This window comes from Paroedura picta, chromosome 16 (genome assembly GCF_049243985.1).
Source record: "Paroedura picta isolate Pp20150507F chromosome 16, Ppicta_v3.0, whole genome shotgun sequence".
In the NCBI taxonomy this organism is placed as follows: Eukaryota; Metazoa; Chordata; class Lepidosauria; order Squamata; family Gekkonidae; genus Paroedura; species Paroedura picta.
In genome coordinates this window covers 12513013-12534925 of record NC_135384.1, presented here as the reverse complement: position 1 = coordinate 12534925, position 21913 = coordinate 12513013, and the positions used below count along the sequence as shown (strand labels likewise).

The 21913-nt window shown below is 41.9% G+C and overlaps 2 protein-coding genes across 2 annotated transcripts; both read left to right on the top strand.

Moving 5' to 3' along the window:
- The first annotated feature begins 907 nt into the window (after nucleotides 1-907).
- LOC143825273 (vomeronasal type-2 receptor 26-like) lies at nucleotides 908-12882 on the top strand. Its single transcript, XM_077313297.1, has 7 exons — nucleotides 908-1711; nucleotides 4062-4289; nucleotides 4611-4737; nucleotides 6482-7376; nucleotides 10049-10204; nucleotides 11091-11382; nucleotides 12637-12882. Exons 1-7 carry the CDS (start codon nucleotides 908-910, stop codon nucleotides 12880-12882), a joined length of 2748 nt encoding a protein of 915 aa, XP_077169412.1.
- Nucleotides 12883-13037: 155 nt separating this feature from the next.
- On the top strand, nucleotides 13038-20114 carry LOC143825271 (vomeronasal type-2 receptor 26-like). The gene is made up of 4 exons (XM_077313296.1): nucleotides 13038-13853; nucleotides 17431-17658; nucleotides 18450-18576; nucleotides 19213-20114. The coding sequence occupies exons 1-4, from the start codon at nucleotides 13038-13040 to the stop codon at nucleotides 20112-20114; spliced, it is 2073 nt and encodes a 690-aa protein (XP_077169411.1).
- Nucleotides 20115-21913: the final 1799 nt, after the last annotated feature.

Sequence of the window (21913 nt, the reverse complement as noted above, 5' to 3'; positions counted from 1 at the left end):
TTTTATTGACATCATCAGCCACCTTGAGTACTGCAAGGCGAACGATGGCTAGGGAATGTTTTAAATATATGTATTAATTATCATAAGGAAGAAATATACAGAACATGTTCAACAGTCTGAAAACATGAGTGGTTTTTGATAAATTTATGGTGGGAATAATATAGGTCCAAAATCTAGGGTGACATTTAAATACTTTGTGAAAGAAGGTGGTGATTAATACAGATTTCATTGGATCAGTGTTAAGACCACAATGAACAAAAAGCTTATAAAATTATTAAGCAGCGAAAACTTGACATCAAGTGTCAAACTACCCCAGAAGGAGAACAAATCCTTCTCCCCAAAAAATGTTTGATATTTTCCCTTCTGTGGAAGGAACAGATTATTTTTCATTGCTTGCCTCACTTTCCATTAGAAGACTCTTCATGTTGGCATTGCCAACAGTGCTAACTAAAGGCCAATCTTTAAAAGCCCCTTACTCAGAGGGACTTTGCACCTACTCGGTTAAACAATCTGAATCCCTTTGAGCATGTTTTATTTATTGCAAGCAACATAACAACCACATAGAACTCTTGAAATCATTAATGAGAACTGATAGGTCCTACAATACTAAGAAGATAACTAGTTACTATCTTCAAGATAACCACCTCAGCTGAAGAAAATTATTGCCAGCTTTCTCTACTTCTCTATACCCACACCATGATAACTCTTGAATACCCGAGTCTGAATTTTGATGGCTCGCTATCTTTTATGTATTAAATTTTATTGTTTCCTAACTATGCTAATAAGGATTAGGAATTTAAGTAGATCTATTAGCCCTCTGTAACATGATTCTTTTTCTTATTAGCTGTCCTATGGCTCCTTTGAATCAGATGTGGATGGCCCAACCAGTTTCCCTTCATTTTATCACATGTTTCCACATGTTCACCTTCAGTACGAGGGAATCATCCAAATACTTCTGCATTTCAGGTGGAAGTGGGTTGGCCTCATCACTGTGGATGATGAAAGGGGAGATCGTTTCTTGCAGACGTTGGAGCCAATGCTTTTCAGGAATGGAATCTGTGCAGCCTTCACAAAGAAGGCAATGAAAGAGTTCCACTGGGATGAAATGGATTTTCTGGACAATAACAATGCAAATTTCTTGAAGAGCAATGCCAATGCAATTGTTTTATCTGGGGAATCCAGAACAATGATTTGGCTGGCAGGCATTATCTTTCTGCCAACAATTTTAATGAATTTTACAGAATACGTGGAGAGAACCTCCACTGGAAAGGTGTGGATTACAACAGCCCAGATGGATTTTGCATTCAATTCATTTCAAAAAGTTGATTATATAGAAATGTTCCATGGGGCTCTTTCCTTCTCAATTAATTCAAAGGACATACCAGATTTCAGAAATTTTGTTCAGCATTATAAGCCTTCCTTGGCAAAAGGGGATGGTTTTATCAAGGATTTCTGGGAACAAGTGTTTGATTGTACACTACCAGGTTCCGGTAACCCAGCTATGTCTGGTGAAACGTGCACTGAAGAGGAGAGACTAGAGACTGTCCCAGCACCTTTTTTTGAAATGACCATGACGGATCATAGCTATAGTATATACAATGCTGTCTATGCCATTGCACATGCCCTACACATCTTGGACTCATCTAGAATCAACCAGAGAGCAAGAGCTAAAGGAAGCAGCTTGGCTTCCTTGAATGTGCCACCATGGAAGGTAATTACTCATCACTGGGGGGGGGGCTCCCCTGCCATGGTTAAGGTTTAATCTGTTGGTAAGAGTGCAGGGAATTGGATTTTGAAATTGTTTCCTGCCCAAGTGAGAGTCAGAAAATCACGTAATTGCTCTGAGGTTCCAAGCCAGCAAGGTTTCTCCCTCCTTCTGAATTTCCAATTCTTTGGATTTTGTTGCTATCCTCAAGTCATATCAAAAAAAGGTTTTTCTCTGCACATGAATTCAGATGGGGAGTCCAAAACTACAATGTCTTTCTAGGCTCTTTTGGGTTCTCCTGGGAAGGAGGGTGGCTACAGTCCCTCCCTCCCTTTCTTTTGGTATACTTGAGTAAAACAGGGGTCTCTCGTGTATCTCACAGAGACCAGAATGACTGGCATTTCATTCATGGCCCCAGGGAAGCATGCCTGGCCTTGATCATGAGCAGGGCTTTTTCAGTCCTGGCACCAACCTGGTGGAATGAGCTCCTAGTCAAGGTACAGGCCCTGCAGGAGCTCTCAGTGCTCCACAGGGCCTTTAAAATGGAGTTCTTCCACCAGGTCTATGGTTGGGCTTGGGGCACCCCCCCCCCACGGTGCTAAGCAGCATGAAGCCATGTTTGAGCAATGGCCACCTCTCCCTACTCCCTTATTTAGATATGTGTTTGGGGGGATCAGAGAATTGAACAATATTGCTGTGTATCTTCTCTGGTTTTGGTTTTATTGTAAGGTTATTTTATATCCTTGTATTAGTTTTAATGGGGTCTTCTTGGGGTTTTATTGAGGACAATTTGTAACCCGCTATTCTAGGGAATGGCAGGAATAAATTTAAATAATAATAGTAAAAATAATAATAACTGTTACATAACCGGAATGATAGGAAACAGATTTCCAAATTTGCAGTCCTTTAGAAAACATCTATTACTTTTTTCCCTGTGTGGTTTCAGAGTGGTAAGGCAGCTGTCTGAAAGCTTTGCCCATGAGGTTGGGAGTTCGATCCCAGCAGCCGGCTCAAGGTTGACTCAGCCTTCCATCATTCTGAGGTCGGTAAAATGAGTACCCAGCTTGCTGGGGGTTAAACGGTAATGACTGGGGAAGGCACTGGCAAACCACCCCGTATTGAGTCTGCCATGAAAATGCTAGAGGGTGTCACCCCAAGGGTCAGACATGACTCAGTGCTTGCACAGGGAATACCTTTACCTTTACCTTTAACAATGAAGGCAGAGGTATTTGCTAGATCATGTTGCCGTTCTATATCCACTACTCGCAGTTTGATAACCTTTTAAGCTTGTTCATAGGCCATCTGAACCAGGAATTCCGGTGAAAATCCCAAAACTGCAATTTTCCCCGTCACATATTGTTTCCATGAAGACTGGAAATCATCCTTCAATATCAAAGAAGCTACTCCACAGGGAAAAAAAGAGATCTTAAGCCAGTAATTGAGAATGCTTAACCATACTCTTGCCTCCACCTTCATAAGGCCAGTCTCAAGTCACAAGCTGGCACTGGAAACACATCTTGGGACTTGGATGGCTGCTCTTAGGAATTTGGATTGTACAAATTCCAATAATGCAAAGTTGGAATAAGGACCTAGCTGCACACTGTATAACAGTTGTGCCATTGACTTAGCGTCAAACAATTTTAGAACTGCAGGGATAAAATGTCCTCCTTTCAGCCTAAGGAATCTGAGGATGGCATTGGCACTTTTTTGTGCCTTTTCAGCGACATAAGCCCCATGGGCTATCCTGCGGCCAGATGATTGCAGAACAACTCCCAAATATTTGAAACAGGAAACCTGTTCTATCTTAGTTCTGTCAATGTGCCAGGTGTATTTCTTTGGCCTTTTGGCAAATGTCATGATTTTGGTTTTCTGACAGTTAAGTTCTAATTGATCCCCTTCACAATATAATGGTAATGCGTTCACTTTCAGTGAGATCCCTTCATTTAACTTACGTATTAAATAAAGCAGCCGATGGTCTATTGAAGAATTCTCCAATTTCTCCCGCAGTTTGACATGGGAAATGGAGTCAAAAGCTGCTTTGAAATCTATAAAAGCAGCATAGAGGGAAGTTGTGTAGCAAGAGGAGTAATGTCGAACCAGACACTGATCGATAGTAGATTGACCCTCCCTAAAGCATTCATTCCAGAAACATCCTGAATCATACATCTTTCCTTTGCATGGCATTTAGCAATGGAAGTTTATTCTCATGAGCAAAAATAAAATAATGGCAATCATAAATGCCTCCTCATCTTCAAGAAAAGAATCTAAAAATCTGTAACAGAAAGGCATTGGTGAGCATACTCCACAAGAGCCAGTTGTTTCCATGCCCCTTAATTATTCTTCTCTTTTCCCCAAGCTCCACACCCTTCTTCAGAGAATTGCTTTCAACAATACTATCGCAGAGGAAGTGGCCTTCAATGAACATGGAGAAATGAAAGGTGGATTTGATATTACCAACTTGATCACTTTTCCAAATAACTCTTATGTCAGAGTCAAGATTGGGAGGGTGGATCCTCAGAAACTTCTTAGTAAAGGAGTAATCATCCATGAGGACAGGATTAAGTGGAACAGACACCTTCTGCAGGTGAGACAGCATCTCAGTGTATCTCAGATACAAAACCCTTTGCCATTTAATGCAATAGGCAGGCATATTCATTAAGGAGCAAATGGTTTCTATGATTTTTTAATCTATGGAATTTGCTAAGAAATATCTGAGCTCAATGAGCATGCCACATTTCAACCATGGTTAATTCCATCTTGTTTTGGAGACTATGCATTCCTCACGCACATAAGGAGCCAGCTTTGAGATCTGAAATATCATGCTTCCATCACTATAAGAACTTAATTCTGAAGCGCAATGCTCACAATTGCTTCTCAGTTTAAATTCTTTCTTTCTTAAGAACAGGTGCCTCCATTATCTCGGTGTAATGACAACTGCAAGCCTGGTTATAGCAGAAAGAAGAAGGAAGGGGCGAAATTCTGCTGCTACCTTTGTGATCGATGTCCAGAAGGGAAAATGTCAGACAAAGAGGGTAGGACATGCGCTGGTGACAATCACTTCTGTCAAAGGGTGGGAATGTAAATATATGCACTATATGAAAACATCAAAAAAGACTTAAAGATGATGTTTTTTCCCATTAAAATGTAAGGACCTATAACAGAGATACAGTCCAACAGGATCAGAGTCAGACAAATTGTCAAACAAGGCCAGCAGCCTTACTCAATAGTAGCCAACCAATTTATCTGGATGTCCAACAACAGGGAATAGGGGCCATAGCCTTCCCTTGTTGTTTCCTCCTATCACTGGTGTTCAGAGGTTTGCTTCCTGCAGATGTGGTGGTTTCCACTAGCCAACAAAATTAGAAGCCATTGATAGGCTCCATGAATCTATCTGATTCCCTTTTAAATATATGCACGTTTGTGACCATCTCTACATCAACTGGCAGCAAATTCCATATTTTTAGATGAGGTATAAAGAAGTATTCCCTGTTGCCTGAGCTGAAGCTATTACCCATCAGATTCCCAGAGTACAATTTTTGTATTTTGTCAGAAGGAGACAAAATTATTCTGTCCCATGCATTATTTTTCAACCTCCATCATGTCTGTCCCTTAGAACAGCCTTTTTAACCACTGAGTACCCCCTGGAAGACTCTACGGTCTCTGAGAAACCCCAGAAGTGGTGAGATTGTGCAGAATATGGTTGGGAAGCATACCAGCATATATGCCTACCTAGGATCCCTCCTCTTCCTACTTCCACCATGCCAACATTGGCCATTTTAGTTGGCGGGGGTAATGATGATCAAATCTGTTCTTATCACCCAATAAAAGTTTAACATTTATTTTATCTATATACTAGGGGCAAAACCCATTGCATTATGGAGTACAAAAGGCACCAGTACTTCCTCCCTCCACGCCAGCCCCAAAAGCCTTGCCAAAGGCTGTGCATGTCGTAATGGGGCTTTTGAACTGTGTGTCTTGGTACAGAATATGCAACATGGTTTGCCGGTCATCAAGTGGCCAGCCATTCAGGCTGCAATAGGACACAGTCATGAAGGCTCATTGGCCTTTAAACTGTGAGGCCCAAAACTCCTTACTGCTTTATTATACTTACAGTTACATACATACATACATACATACATACATACATACATACATACATACATACATACATACATACATACATACATACATACATACATACATACATAATGGCTCCCTTGAAGGCTGGACTCTGAGGCACTGTAACCAGGAGGCGGTGGAGTTCCTGGGCTTTCGCATTTCCAGTGGGAGAATAGAGATGGACCCAGGGAAGGTCCGGGATCTGTTGGCTTGGGAACCCCCTGTATGAGGAAACAGCTGCAAAGTTTCTTAGGGTTCGCCAACTTCTACTGTTCCTTCATCTGCAACTTTGCGAAAGTTGCCCTCCCATTGACTGATTTGCTAAAGACTAAAGGAATGGCCGCACGAACCAGCACGCCACTGGCATGGTCCCCTGGCTGTCTCGGCCATGGACGGATGTTACCATGGACTTCATTACGGACCTCCCGCTTAGTCAGGGGAAAAGCGTGATTTGGGTTGTAGTGGATGCTTTCTCTAAGCAAGCTCATTTTGTCCCCTGTGCTGGAGTACCTTCTGCCCTGTAGTTTGGGTACAATGGGCTTTGCTCCTAATCCTACATATTTTTAAAGTTAGGACAGCTTTATGGGTTGATGATATGTTACATATATCTCTTCTTGTTGGATGAAAATGTGAAATTAAGTTGTGTTCTCTTTTCAGACATGGATAATTGCATCACTTGCTCAGAAGATCATTATCCAAACCAAGGAAAAGACCACTGCCTTCCCAAGATCCCAAACTTCTTGTCATTTACTGAGCCTATGAGCATTATTTTAGCCTTTTCAGCTCTTTCCTTCTCTCTGATAACAGCTCTGGTGCTTCTGGTCTTCATAAAGCACCGAAACACCCCCATTGTTAAAGCCAACAACCGGACCTTGACCTACATTCTGCTCATATCTCTTCTCCTTTGCTTCCTCTGCTCTTTGCTCTTCATTGGACAACCAAACAAGGTGACTTGCCTGCTCCGACAGATGACATTTGGCATCATCTTCTCTGTTGCTGTTTCTTCTGTCCTGGCAAAAACAGTCACTGTTATTGTGGCATTTATGGCCTCAAAACCAGGAAGCCTTTTTCGAAAATGGGTGGGGAACCATTTGGCATATTATATTGATGTTTCTTGCTCCTTTGTTCAAGTTCTCATTTGCACTGTTTGGCTTGGTTCTTCTCCTCCCTTCCCAGATTTGGACACCCATTCACTGAGTAGAGAAATCATAGTGCAATGCAATGAAGGATCCATCACCATGTTTTACTGTGCTCTAGGTTACATTGGATTTCTTGCCACTATTTGCTTCCTTGTAGCTTTCAAAGCTAGAACGTTGCCTGACAGTTTCAATGAAGCCAAGTTCATCACCTTCAGCATGCTGGTCTTTTGCAGTGTTTGGCTGTCCTTTGTGCCTACCTACCTGAGCACTAAAGGAAAAGACATGGTAGCCGTGGAGATCTTTTCCATCTTAGCTTCCAGCACAGGCTTATTAGGCTGTATCTTTTCCCCAAAATGTTATGTCATTCTCTTGAGGCCTGAATTGAACAGAAGAGAGCAGCTGATCAAGAAACGGTATTAGATTCTTTCATCAGTTACCCATTTGTTCTCCAGATGTTTTTTTTTTAATGAAACTCAAACAGGAATTTTTCTTTTGCACAGAGTGGGACCCATGACATTTCTATTTCTAATTTTTTTTTCTCTTGGGTTAGCCTTACTTTTCGAACAGAAGAGTTATGCAGTTGAATGTTTTAGTCTCAAAATGTTTTAGTACTTTACAGATCCTTGATATCACATATCATGATAAAAGCCTCCATACACCCTCCACCATTTGGTGTACTCAAGCCTATTCTTTTCATGCAGTCTTAGGGAACATGTAGAGAGTCATTTTGGTGTAGAGAGCCAACCTGGTGTAGTAAAGTGTGGTGGCTTCTATTCTGGGAAGCCGGGTTTTATTCCCAACTTCTCCTTCACATGCATCCAGCTGGGCTAATCATTGTCCTGATAATACTGTTCTCACACAGTAGTCCTGTCACAGCTCTCTCAGCCCTACCTACCTCACAGGGTGTCCGTTGTTTATAACTCCATCTGGTAGTGAAACACAGTCTTTGTTTATATTGCTAATCTGCTTTATGCCAATAAATTTATTGTGTGTGTGTGTCTGAAGCACAGGATATACAAATCAACTCTTCTTCTGATCCCTCTTCACTCATTTATTTCTGGAACTGATCATCTGTCAATCAGGGGGTGTAATGACTGCTCCATGTTTTGTAGAAGTTCCTGCAAGGCAGAATGTAATAAAACTCCACTTCACTTCAGTTTGGATAATTGGAAGACCAGGTGATTGGAAGTTTGGCTCACAAAATCTTATGGTTTTGGGACATGGTGTTTTGAGTCATGACAATTGTCACATCTCTCCAAACTATAAATATGGCACCAAGAAAAACATGATTGGTGCCATTGGGAGATATCTTTCTGAAACCACATCAGACATTCAACTCTCATAAATCTATACAAGAGACCACAAGTAGGATCAGAGAACTGGATTATATTAAGGGTTGCAAAGACTAAGAACTACAACAAACAATAATAGAAAAGATTACCATATATACTCGAGAATAAACAAACTCGTTTAAGCCAAGGCACCTAATTTTACCACAGAATCTGGGCAAACTTATTGACTCACACATCAGCCGAAGGTGGGAAATGCAACAAACGAAAGATAAAAATCTGTCCAATGGCTTAATTAAAGATCAAAAGCTTAAGAGTCTCTGTTATATCTTTTATTTAATTAGACTTGGACTTATTTTGGCTGGGAACCATTCTCTTTATTCTCAGTTTTAAGGGATCTAATAGGTGCTGAATATGCAGAAAGAACCTCTGAAGGAAAGGACTGGCTTACAATGGCCCAGATTATCTGAATATATCCCTGACGATGCAAATGGTGGCTTTGTTATTTACATACTTTTAATGTCAGGACCAGTGTATAAACTCTTTTCATCATGGGGCGACACTGCGATGCTCTTTACAAAATCTTCTGCTTCTTGAAAGATAAAAGTTCCTACACATTGTATCTACTCCTTTCAGGTAGGGATTATTGCATCACTTGCTCTGAGGCCCATTATCTAAACCAGGGAAGGGACGACTGCCTTCCCAAGATTCCAAACTTCCTGGAATTTCTTGAACCTATCAGCATTAATGTAGCCTTTTTAGCTCTTTTCTTATTTTCCATTTATCTTTTATCATGTATTAAATATTAAATATTTTTCTAAATCTCAAATATAAAACACCAGTTCTGGATTCTGTGTGTGTGTATGTTTGTGTGTGTGTGTGTGTGTGTGTGTGAGAGAGAGAGAGACAGAGAGAGAGAGAGAGAGAGAGAGAGCACTATTTCTGTATTTCTGATGTCCCTGCAGTCTCATATGATCATTTTGCGTAGTGTGTGAGAGAGAGGCAGAGAGAGAGACGGGGGGAATAATTTCTAAAAATATGTTGGGTTTTTTCCCGCTAAGGTACTTGAGTACACAAAGTCAGATTTTGTTTTTGTAGACTACATCAAACAGCATCTTGAGACAAGTGGTACAGAAATGTTCTAAATCAATCAATCAATAGTTGAATCTGAGGGAATGTTGTTCACAGTTATTGCATTGTCACTTTCCTTCTGGGAATCCTCAGGTTTTATTTTGGATTATTTCATGGATGAAAAGTTTGAGCTCACCATTCCACCTGCTGGTCTTGCTATTGAGGAGCTGGAATAAGATCAGACAACTATTTCTGCAGCTAATTACCCCAGAACTCGATTCACAGTCTTCCAGAGGAGATTATCTCCACTATAATTATTAGAATCAATGTCATTTCTTCACCTTGTCAGAGTTCCAATACCCTTCCAGAAGGAAACGGAAAACAAATCAGAAATGAAGTCTCACATTTCTGGTTATAAAAGCCACCACTGAGTCCTTTACTGCTAAAATGGGGGAATAGAGAAATGTGGTTTTCATATCACTACTCACTATCTCTTGAGTAGCATTCAAAGCACATAGTTGGAACATGAAATTCGAGATTCATACGTGTATGCTTGAGAAGTGCATTGGAAGAGACACGAGCCGTCGGAATAATCTTTTTGCAATCGGAAGCTAATGATGATGGTATACAGGAGACAAAGAAAAGGAGAGAGGAGTATTTAGATTGCATGTGGCAGAATGTTGCTGTTTTTACTAATGCTCCTTGCTCATGTCTGAATTACATAGCATGAAGTGCACTGGAAACAGTCCTCCTCAGATTCCACATCAGTGGTATCAGCCAGGCGAAATCCTGATTGGTGGAATTGTTACTCATATTGGCTGTGGTGCCCAGAAGGTTCCATTTCGTCAGCACTCTGACCTGGATTATGAATGTGATCCAATGTAAGGGATGAGGGCATATTTTGGTACCAAAGTGAAGTACTCACTCTCCAAGGCCAAACAGTATAGGCAGCATTGCTTCATTGAAAATTTATGTCCAGACTGCACATTTTTGGTGGAAACATTTATGCACTGAGAGTTCCTAGATTACAAAATGTACAGCAGGAGTCAGGGATTTTTTTTTCATTGCACAAAATATCCATCCATTCATTTGTGGGACTATTTTGAGAAATGTTAGTTCAGCACTGGGTAGGACAATATTAGAAAAAAAGAAAAGAGCTGGGACCTAATATTTGAAAAAAAAAGATTAACTTGAGAGTGTGATGAAAATGTAGAAGTATTTTTATGCCACAAGACTTGTGATGCTGATCTGTACAGACTGAACCAAGGGTTCATCCATGCATTTTCAAACATCAGGTTACAAATCTCTTACATTTTAGACCAAACTCATACAGGATGATATGAAAGGCATTATGAATAATTCGGAGAAATCAAAACAAGTGTCAGAATCACTGAATGAATCTTTTACTACCACTATAGGTGGAACAGACATATGAAAGTGCTTCTTCACAGAGCACTGGCTATACTGAAGGTGGCTGGATTACACATCCTAAAGGCGGTTAGGAAAATTCATGGATCTGTCAAGGGCCCTTTCTTTGTGTAACTAACAGGAACCTCCAGCATCCATTCGAATGCCAGTCATTGGGGGCAGTAGGGATGGCTGATGGCTTCATGTCCAGCTTGAAAGTTTTCCAGTAGCATTGTGCTATAGGAAATGAAAATGTGGATTAAATGAGCTATATCTCTCCTTTATCTGGAGCCTTCTTATGTTCTCAGACCTGTGATGATCCAGATTCTCTACTAAAACAATTACTTCTTTTCTTTGCAGCCCACTAACAAAGTTCTACCAGCACATCCTGGCCTTAGTGTTTGCCATCTACGAGATCAATAGGAACCCCAACATACTGCCCAATGTCACTCTTGGATTCCACATCCGTGACTCCACCTCAGTTCAAAAGTGGATCCACAGGATCACCCTGGACCTCCTCTTTGCATCACCTGAACTTGTTCCAAACTACAAATGTGGCACCCAGAAAAATATAATTGGAGTCATTGGGGGATACAGTTCTGAAACCACAACAGACATGGCAACTCTCTTAAGTCTTTACAAGATCCCACAGGTAAGATGGGAGAACTGGAACTATTTGGACTTTCACTAATCTCACATCTCATCTCACATGTAGTTTAATTACCTTTGCTGATCTATCAGGGGTTGCAAAAATAAGAAATAAAACACAAAAAGGAGTAGTAGTGAAATGTGTTGAATTGCATTTAAGTTTCTTGATGGATCTTGAAATACCAGATTTTAGAATGCATTCCAAAGATTGACCTTGAACATTCAGGTTCAACATGTTCACGTGTTGAGGGGAATGTGTTAAAGTACTTCTGTTCAATGAATGCATGTTGATTTGATTTCTTCACCTGTCTACAGGATAATTCATTAGATATACCATGAACATTCCCTCTATTATGGTAGCTACTCAATATAGAAGAAAAGGATTGTATAGAAAAAAGAAATGTAACCGATTCACACCAATGTGGTGACCTTTTTCTGTGATTTTTGGATTTTCAGATTGAGAACAATCCTAGAGTATACTGAATCACTTTGGAGCAAAGAATAAAACAGGCATACTTGAAATCATAAACATACCACCATAAAGGTCAAAAATACGTATTCAGTTGAAAAACTGCTGTTCTCTACATGCCAATCTCCTTGATGTGAAAGACAACTTAATTGGTCATTAAGAAGTGCTATTTTTGATACCCCACTTTTCACTGCCCAAATGATTCTCTAAGCAGTTTAATATTGTATGTACTCCTATCGGATCCTGGCTAGGAATTAATATTACAGAGGGAAGCCCTTCTGATTTCCAGCCATGAAGGAAGCTCCCCTGGAGGGAACATAAAAGGGAGTCTTTTCAGTAGCAGTCCCAATGATTATGGTACAACCTCCCAAAAAGTGCAATTGCCCCCCTCACTGTCAATATTTAGGAATGAGTTGAATGCAGTTTTATTAATGACTTCTTTGACTATTTACATCCTTTAATGACAAATTTAATGTAAAATTAATGGCATTTCATGTATTTTCATAATACTTTGATTGACATTATTAGCCACCTTGTGTACTGCAAGTTGAAAGATGGCTATGGAATTTTTTAAATATAGATAACAATTTTCAGAAAGAAGAAATATGCAGAACGTGTGCAACAGTCTGAAAAGATTAGTTATTTTTGATAAATTTATGGTGGGGATATTATAGGTTCAAAATCTGGGGTAACATTTAAATATCTTATGAAACAAGGTGGTGATGAATAGAGTTTTCACTGGATCAATGTGAAAACTTCCATTAATGAGAAACTTATAATGTCATTAAGCAGCGAATACTTGACATCAACTATCAATCTAACCAAGAAGGAGAACGTAAATCCTTCTACTCAATAACCTTTGATATCTTCCCTTCTGGGGGAAGAATACCAGATTATTTTTCATTGCTGTCCTCACTTTCCATGACCCTTCATGCTGGCACACTTAAATTTATTACTAACAGTGCTAACTTAAGACCAATATTTAAAAGTCCCTTATTTGGAGAGACTTTGCTACTATTCAGCTCAACAACCTGAATCCCTTTGAGCATGTTTTCTTTATTGCAAGCAACATAACAATTTGAGTTATTTCTATTATCCCTCTGTAACATGATTCTTTTTCTTATTAGCTGTCCTATGGCTCCTTTGAATCAGATGTGGATGGCCCAACCAGTTTCCCTTCCTTTTACCACATGTTTCCACATGCTCACCTTCAGTATGATGGAATCGTCCAGATACTTCTGCATTTCAGGTGGATGTGGGTTGGCCTCATCACTGTGGATGATGAAAGGGGAGATCATTTCTTGCAGACTTTGGAGCAGATGCTTTTCAGGAATGGAATCTGTGCAGCCTTCACAAAGAAGGCAAGCAGAGAGATCCATTGGGATGACATGGGGTTTCTGAACAATTTTCTAGACAATAACAATGCAAATTTCTTAAATAGCAAAGCCAACACCATTGTAGTATCTGGGGGATCCAGAACAATAGTTTGGCTGGCAGCCATGATCTTTCTGCCTACTGTTTTAATGGATTTTACAGAATACGTGGAGAGAACCTCAGTGGGAAAGGTATGGATTACAACAGCCCAGATGGATTTTGCATTCAATGCATTTCTAAAAGTTGATTATATAGAAATATTCCATGGGGCTCTTTCCTTCTCAATTTATTCAAAGGACATACCAGATTTCAGAACTTTTGTTCAGCATTATAAGCCTTCCTTGGCAAAAGGGGATGGTTTCATCAGGGATTTCTGGGAACAAGTGTTCGAATGTACTCTACCAGGTTCCAGTAACCCAGCAAAGGCTGGTGAAAAATGCACTGAAGACGAGAGACTGGAGACTGTCCCAACACCTTTTTTTGAAATGAGCATGATTGACCATAGCTACAGTATATATAATTCTGTCTATGCCATTGCCCATGCCCTACACATCTTGGACTCATCTAGAACCAACCACAGAGCAAGAGCTAATGGAAACAGCTTGGCTTACTTGAACGTGCCACCATGGAAGGTAATTTAACTTTGGGGGGGGGGGTGAACAGTCCCCTGCCATGTTTAAGGTTCAATCTGTTGGTAAGAGTGCAGGGAATTATATTTTGAAATCATTTTCCTGCTCTGTCAGAAAGTCACTTAGTTTTCCTGAGTTTCCTACCCAGTGAGTTTTCTCCATCCTTCTGAATTTTCCCATTCTCTATTTTGTTACCATCCTCAAGTCATAAAAAAATCAGTATTCTCTGCCCATTAATTTGGATCAGGAGTCCAATAAAACAATGGCTTTCTAGACTTAGATGTTGGGTTGTCCTGAGAAGGAGTGTGGCTGCATCCTCTCCTTACCATTCTTTTGGTACATTTGAGTCGACAGGGGGCTTTCATGTGTCTCTCAGAGACCAGAATGACTGCCATTTCAATGAAATGCAGTTTATTAACAATTCAAATATACACATAGCTGTTGTAACCATTATATACTGAACAAAGACAAAAAATATGTTAAAACAAAAGGTCTAACTAAAAGCTCTATGCTGAAGACACCCGGCTCTATCTCCTCATGAACTGCTGCCAAGATTCCCCCCTTCCCCAGAACCATTTACCAAATATTTGGAAGCAGTGTCTGAGTGGCTTGAGCAGAGTCATCTGAAACTCAACCCCTCCAAGGCAGAGGTCCTGTGGCTGGGAATTAGGGGGGCAGGTCACGAAGCACGTTTACCCAGCCTGGCAGGGACACAACATACAGCCATGACCAGGCCAGAAATCTGGGAGTGACTATGGATACCTCACTAACCATGGAGGCACAGGTCAAGACTGTAGCTGGCCAAGCATTTTTCCAACTCTTCCAGGCTCAGTTACTAGTGTCCTACCCAGGTGATCCATGCAATGGTAACCTCCTGAATAGATATCTGGAACTCACTGTAAGCGTGTCTGCCATTGTCCCTGATCCTAAAATTGTGGCTGGTACAAAATGTGACTGCTAGGGTCCTTACATGAACCTCTTGGAGGGCCCATATCCATGCTGTGCTAAGGCAGCTGCATTGGTTGCCAGTTGCTGCCCGGATCCTGTACAAGGTCTTGGTTTTGACCTTCAAGGCCATTTGTAGTCTGGGCCCCACAGATCTGAGGGACCGCTTGTGCTCTATGCCCCATGCAGAGCTTTACATTATGTGGATACCAACTTGTTGGACATTCTCGGCTCCATGGAAGCATGCCTGTCCTCGACCATGGCCAGGGCTTTTTCAATCCTGGCCCCTACCTGGTGGAATGAGCTCCTGGTCGAGCTACGGGCCCTGCAGGAGCTATCGGTATTCCACAGGGCCTGTGAAATGGAGCTCTTCCACCAGGTCTATGGTTGAGGCTGGGGCAGTGAGAAAGATCTGACTGGGCCTCTCCACCCCTGGTGCTAAGCAGCATGTAGCCATGTGTCAGCAATGCCCACCTCCTCCTACTCCCTTATTTAGATACATGTTTGGGAGGGATCAGAGACATGAAAAATATCAACATGTATTTGCTCTAGTTTTGGTTTTATTGTACAATTTTTAATGTCCCTGTATTGTTTTTAAAGGGGTTTTATTGGGGACAATTTGTAACCTGCCACAAGCTGTTCTTGGTAGTGGTGGGAACACATTTTAACAACAACAACAACAACAACTCTTACATTGGAAACAGATTCCCAAAGTTGCAGTCCTTTACAAAATATCTATCACATTGTTCCAGTGGTTTCAGATTCTTCCCTCTGTGGTTTCAGCAAAAGGCTGAAATTCAAAGCCTTGGGGGGGGGGATTGTGTAAAGGTTCTAAGAGCACCTCATGACCAATCACTGTTCAAGGGATCTTTGATTTCTTCTGATTGTGGTGACAGTCCAAGGGCAGCCAATATCAGGGTTCTACAATGGGGAGTATTTCATGAAAAATTGGAGGTGATATTCAGGTTGAAATTCAGGTTGAAAGGGCTGCTGCCAGCCAAATATCAGCATTCTTGAGAGAAACTTCAGCCCTTGACACATTTCAGTCAGGCTTGTGGCCTGGCCATGGGGTAGACAGCGCTAGTTGCCCTGATGGATGACCTCTGCCGCTAACTGAACTGAGGCGGGTCAGAACTGCTGGTACTATTAGACCTGTCAGCAGCATTTGACACAGTCGATCATGTGCTTCTAGCTCAACGCCTTGCCGACACTGGGATACATTGGACAGCCCTCAAATAGCTGATCTCCTTCCTCCAGGGTCATGGACAGAGGGTAGCAATAAGAGAGAGGGTATCTAGCCATTACCAGCTCACATATGGAGTCCCACAAGGAGCAGTCCTCTCTCCTATCCTATTTAATATCTTCATGCGCCCTCTTGCTCAGGTGGTGTGAAGGTTTGGGCTGGGTTGGTTGCCACCAATTTGCAGATGACACCCAGCTCTTCCTCCTGATGGATGACCGCCCTGACTCCCTCCCAGAATTTTTACCTCTAGACTAGTCACCTCTAGACTGGATTTCTGTAACTCATTCTATGCAAGCCTACCATTATCCTTGATCCGGAAACTACAACTGGTGCAGAACGCTACGTCCAAGATTCTCACTAAGACATCATGGAGATCTCACATCCGGCCGGTACTCCAAGAACTCGGCTGGCTACCAATTGAATTCTGGATTAAGCTTAAGGTTTTGGTAATCACCTTTGAGGCCATACGCAGTCTGGGCCCAATGTATCTGAGAGACCGCCTCTCTACCTATACCCCCAGAAGATCTATATGCTTTGCCACTTCCAACAGGCTGTGCATCCTTGGCCCTAAAGAGGCACGTCAGACCTTAACAAGGACCAGCACATTTTCAGTCAAATATATTGTTGTTGAAATACTGTTCTAATTGTTCTAGTTGGTATGTTATTGTTATTGTTGTATTGTTGTATTGATATTGATAGTGGTCTATGTAAATGTTCCAAGATGTTTTATGTAAACCATCCAGAACTGTAGGTTAGGGGGTTATAAAAATCTGTCTGTCTGTCTGTCAAAATCTAAATCTCAACCCCCTCCCCTTTTAGAAATTCCCAAAGCCATGGAAATTACAGTAAATCATATAGAATTGTGGCCTTTTAATTCTTCTTTACTACCTACCAGCTATTTCCTTTTAACACTTGGCATTTCATAGAATCATAGACCTTTATGAACCATAAAGGTCTCCTAAGACCAGCAGCAACTCTTCAGAGTATCCATCCAAGCTCTTTTACATCATCTACTACCTGACCTTTTACTTGGCAATGCTAGGGATTGTCCCTGGGCCCTTCTGCATGCCAATCAAATGCTCAAAACTGAGTTGTGGATAATACCTTTTTGCCACCATTGGGTGGAGCAATACCAAAATTAATCTTTTTCAATGTTCTCTATGCAGCGTTCATTACAGAAACATCCTGAATCTTACCTCTGTCCGTTGCCTTGTGTTTAGCAATGCAAGTTTATTCTCATGAGCAAAATTATCATAATGGAAATCATAAATGCCTACTCTCCTGTAAGAGAGGAATTTCAAAATCTGTTTGAAACAGAAAGGTGTTGGTGAGCATACTCCACAACATCCAATTGATTCCAGGCCTCTTAATTCTTCTTCTCCTTTCCCCAAGCTCCACACCCTTCTTCAGAGAATTGCTTTCAACAATACTATTGGACAGGAAGTGGCCTTTAATGAACATGGAGAAATGAAAGGTGGATTTGACATTACCAACTTGATCACTTTTCCGAATAACTCCTATGTCCGAGTCAAGATCGGGAGGGTAGATCCTCAGGAACCTCTTAGTAAAAGAGTAATCATCCATGAGGACAGGATTAAGTGGAACAGACACCTTCTGCAGGTGAGACAGCACCTCAGTGTTTTTCAGATACAAAACCCTTTGCCATTTAAGGCAATGGGAAGGTGTAAGCTTTAAGGAAAGCATATGGACTCCATTATTTATTTTTTAATCTACTGCAGTAGTCCGCAACCTTCCGGTTGCTGCGGACCGCTGCTCCGGAGTGGAGGGAGAGGGCGGCCCGGGGTCCCGCGCATGCACGGCAGCCCCAGCGCAAACGCGCGTGCGCAGACTACCGCACACGCACATTTGCGCCCGGCAGGGGCACAAACGCGCGTGCGCAGCAGTCCGCGCATGCGCGTTTGTGCCGCCGCCATGCCGGCGGCCGCGGCTCCCTCTCCCGGCCCCTACGGGCCGCCAGCAAATCGGCCGCCAAAGCGGCCAATTAGTTTGCGGCTCGGCAAGCTTCTCTTCCCCCCCCTCCCGAAACAAGAAGCTTGCCGGGCCGCAAGCTAATCGGCCGCTTCGGCGGCCGATTTGCTTGCGGCCTGGCGAGCTTCTCGCTTCGGGGGGGGGGCCGGAAGAGGGAGCTGCAGCCTGGCACCAGGCCGCGGCCCGCAGTTTGGGGACCACTGATCTAAGGAATTTGTTGTGATCTCTGAGCTCAATGAGCAAGCCATATTTCAACCATGGTTAGTTCCATCTTGTTTTGGAGATTATGCATTCTTCACGCACATGCGGAGTCAGCTTTGAGATCTACGATGTCATGCTTGCATCATTATACGAACTTAATTCTGAAGCACAATGCTCAGAATTGCTTCTCAGTTTTGAATTCTTACTTTTGTTAAGAACAGGTGCCTCCATTCTCCCGGTGTAATGATAATTGCAAGCCTGGCTACAGCAAGAAGAAGGAGGAAGGGGAGAAATTCTGCTGCTATCTTTGTGATCGATGTCCAGAAGGGAAAATGTCAGACAAAGAAGGTAGGAGATGCACTGGTGAAGATTACTTGTGTTAAAGGGTGGGAATGTAAATATTTGCACTATGAGAAAATGCTAAGAAAGAATTAAGCATACTGTTTTTTATTATGCAATAAAAACATATAACAGAGATACAGTACTACAGGATCAGAGTCAGACAAGTTGTCCAACATGGCCAGGAGACTTTTTCAATAGTAACCAACAACAAGGAAAAGAGGTCATAGCCTTCCCTTGATGTGGCCTTCCATCACTGGTGTTTAGAGGCTTGCTGACTGCAAATGTGGAGGTTTTCACTAGACAACAAAGTTAGAAGCCTTTGATAGGCTCCATGAATCTGTCTGATTCCCTTTTAAAGTCATTGAATTCCTGGGCAGCACTAGGGCTTGTTTCTGGTTTAAGGAAAGAGAATAAATAGAAATTGAGAGGTATCAACAGGTCCCACAAAAAGAGTCCCCAAAGTCTTCCTACAGGATTCATGCCCTAATTTCATTATAACCCAAAAGGCACAAATTGGGTCATCTTACATATTTTCAAAGTTAGGACAGGTTAATAAAATGGCTTTCATCATGGGTTCATGATAAAATGTTACATAAATCTCTTCTTGTTGGATGAAAATGTCAAATTATCTTCTCTTATCAGACATGGATTATTGCATCACTTGCTCTGAAGATCATTATCCAGACCAAGAACAAGTCCTTTGTCTTCCCAAGATCCCAAACTTCCTGTCGTTTACTGAGCCTATGAGCATTATTTTAGCCTCTTCAGCTCTTTTCTTCTCTCTGATAACAGCTCTGGTGCTTCTGGCCTTCATAAAACACCAGAACACCCCCATTGTTAAAGCCAACAACCAGACCTTGACCTACGTTCTGCTCATCTCTCTTCTCCTTTGCTTCCTCACCTCTTTGCTCTTCATTGGACAACCTAACAAGGTGACTTGCCTGCTCCGACAGATGACATTTGGCATCATCTTCTCTGTTGCTGTTTCTTCTGTCCTGGCAAAAACAGTTACTGTTATTGTGGCATTTAAGGCCTCCAAGCCAGGAAGCCTTTTTCAAAAATGGGTGGGGAAACATTTGGCATATTATATTGATGTTTCTTGCTCCTTTGTTCAAGTTCTCATTTGCACTGTTTGGCTTGGTTCTTCTCCTCCCTTCCCAGATCTGGACACCCATTCACTGAGTAGAGAAATCATACTGCAATGCAATGAAGGGTCAGTCACCATGTTTTACTGTGCCCTAGGTTACATTGGAATTCTTGCCACTATATGCTTCATTGTAGCTTTCAAAGCTAGAACGTTGCCTGACAGTTTCAATGAAGCCAAGTTCATCACCTTCAGCATGTTGGTCTTTTGCAGTGTTTGGCTGTCCTTTGTGCCTACCTACCTGAGCACTAAAGGAAAAGACATGGTAGCCGTGGAGATCTTCTCCATCTTAGCCTCTAGTGCTGGATTACTAGGCTGTATCTTTTTCCCAAAATGTTATGTCATCCTCTTGAGGCCTGAATTGAACAGAAGAGAGCAGCTGATAAGGACAAGAAATTAAATTCTTTCATCAGCCACCCACTTGTTCTCCAGATGTTTTTTTTTAATGAAACTTATATAGGATTTTTTTGTTTTTTCCAGAGAGTGGGAGTACTTCATTATGTTCTTGAATAGCAATGCCAATACAATATGGTTTGTTCACCATCACCAGTACTGGATAATTTACACTGGGAATGAAGAGTTGGTTTCTATATCCTGCTTGTCACTGCCTGAAGGAGTCTCAAAGTGGCTTGCAATCGCCTTCCCTTCCTCTATCCTCAACAGACACCCTGTGAGGTTGGTGAGGCTGAGAGAACTCTGACAGGACTGCTTCATCAAAACTGCACTATCCAGGCTGTAATAACCCCTAGGTCACCCTGCTGGCTGCATGTGGAAGAGCAGGGAATCAAACCTGGCTTGCCAGATTAGAAGCTACCACTGATAACCACTACACCATGCTATTTTTCCTCTGTGACATTATTTTTTTCCTTAATGCTCATCCTATGGCTCCTTTGAATCAGATATGGATGGCCCATTAGGTCACCCTAATTTTACTACATGTTCCCTAAGGAAGCCCTTCAGTATGAGGGAATAGTTTAGACAGTTCTGCAATTCAGGTGGAAGTGGAGTAGCCTCATCACTATGGATGATGAAATGGGTGATCACTTATTGCAGACACTGGGGAAGATGATTTCCAGGAATGGAACCTGTGCAATCTTCATAGAAAAGGTGACCAGACAGGTCCATTGGCATGACATCATTTTTCAGAACCATTTTATTGACCATATCAATGCAATTATTTTGGACAGCAAAGTCAATGTAATTGTTTTATACGAAGAAACTGTCCCAGTATTTTGGCTGGGAACCATTCTCTTTATTCACAGTTTTAAGAGATTTAATAGGTGCTGAATATGCAGACAGAAACTCTGAAGGAAAGAACTGGATTACAATGTCCCAGATTATCTGAATATATTCCTGAAAGTGCATATGGGGGCTTTGTTACTTACATACTTTTAATGTCAGGACCGGTGTATAAACTCTTTTCATCATGGGGAGATGTTGCAATGCTTGTTGCAAAATCTTCTGCTTCTTGAAAGATAAAAGGGCCAGCATATGTTCCCAGAACACCTAGCCACAGTGATACATGCAACGGTAACCTCTAGGCTGGACTTCTGTAACTCGCTCTATGCTGGCCTGCCCTTATCCTTGATATGAAAACTGCAATTAGTCCAGAATGCACCTGCCAGGGTTCTCACATCAACACCTTGGAGGACCCACATCCAGCCCATCCTCCAGCAGCTGTGTTGGCTCCCGATTGAATTCTGGATCAGGCTTAAGGTTTTGGTTATCACCTTCAAGGCCAACCTCCTGGTGGTCCCTGGCCCCAAGGAAGCCTGCTTGACCTCAACCAGGGCCAGAGTCTTTTCCATTCTGTCCCCCACCTGGTGGAACGAGCTCCCAGAGGAGATCAGGGCCCTGACGGAGCTAAAATAGTTCCACAGGGCCTGCAAAAGGCAGCTCCTCCACCAGGCATTTGGTTGAGGTCGACCTGTCCATTGCTTCCAATTGGCCCCAAAGCCCTCCCCTCCTACCATGACTAAACAAATCCACCCAACCCTTGGGTCTCAGTACGAGTTGAGCTAAGGTTCTTGTAGTTGCAGTTTCACCTTCCATTAATGCTATTGATTTTATTGTTATTATGTTAAGGTTGTTATCATTGTTGTGACCACCTTACTGTTGAATAATGTTACCTGTACCATTTTGTTGTTTCCTGTAAACCGCCCTGAGCCTTCGGGGAGGGCAGTATAGAAATAAATAAAT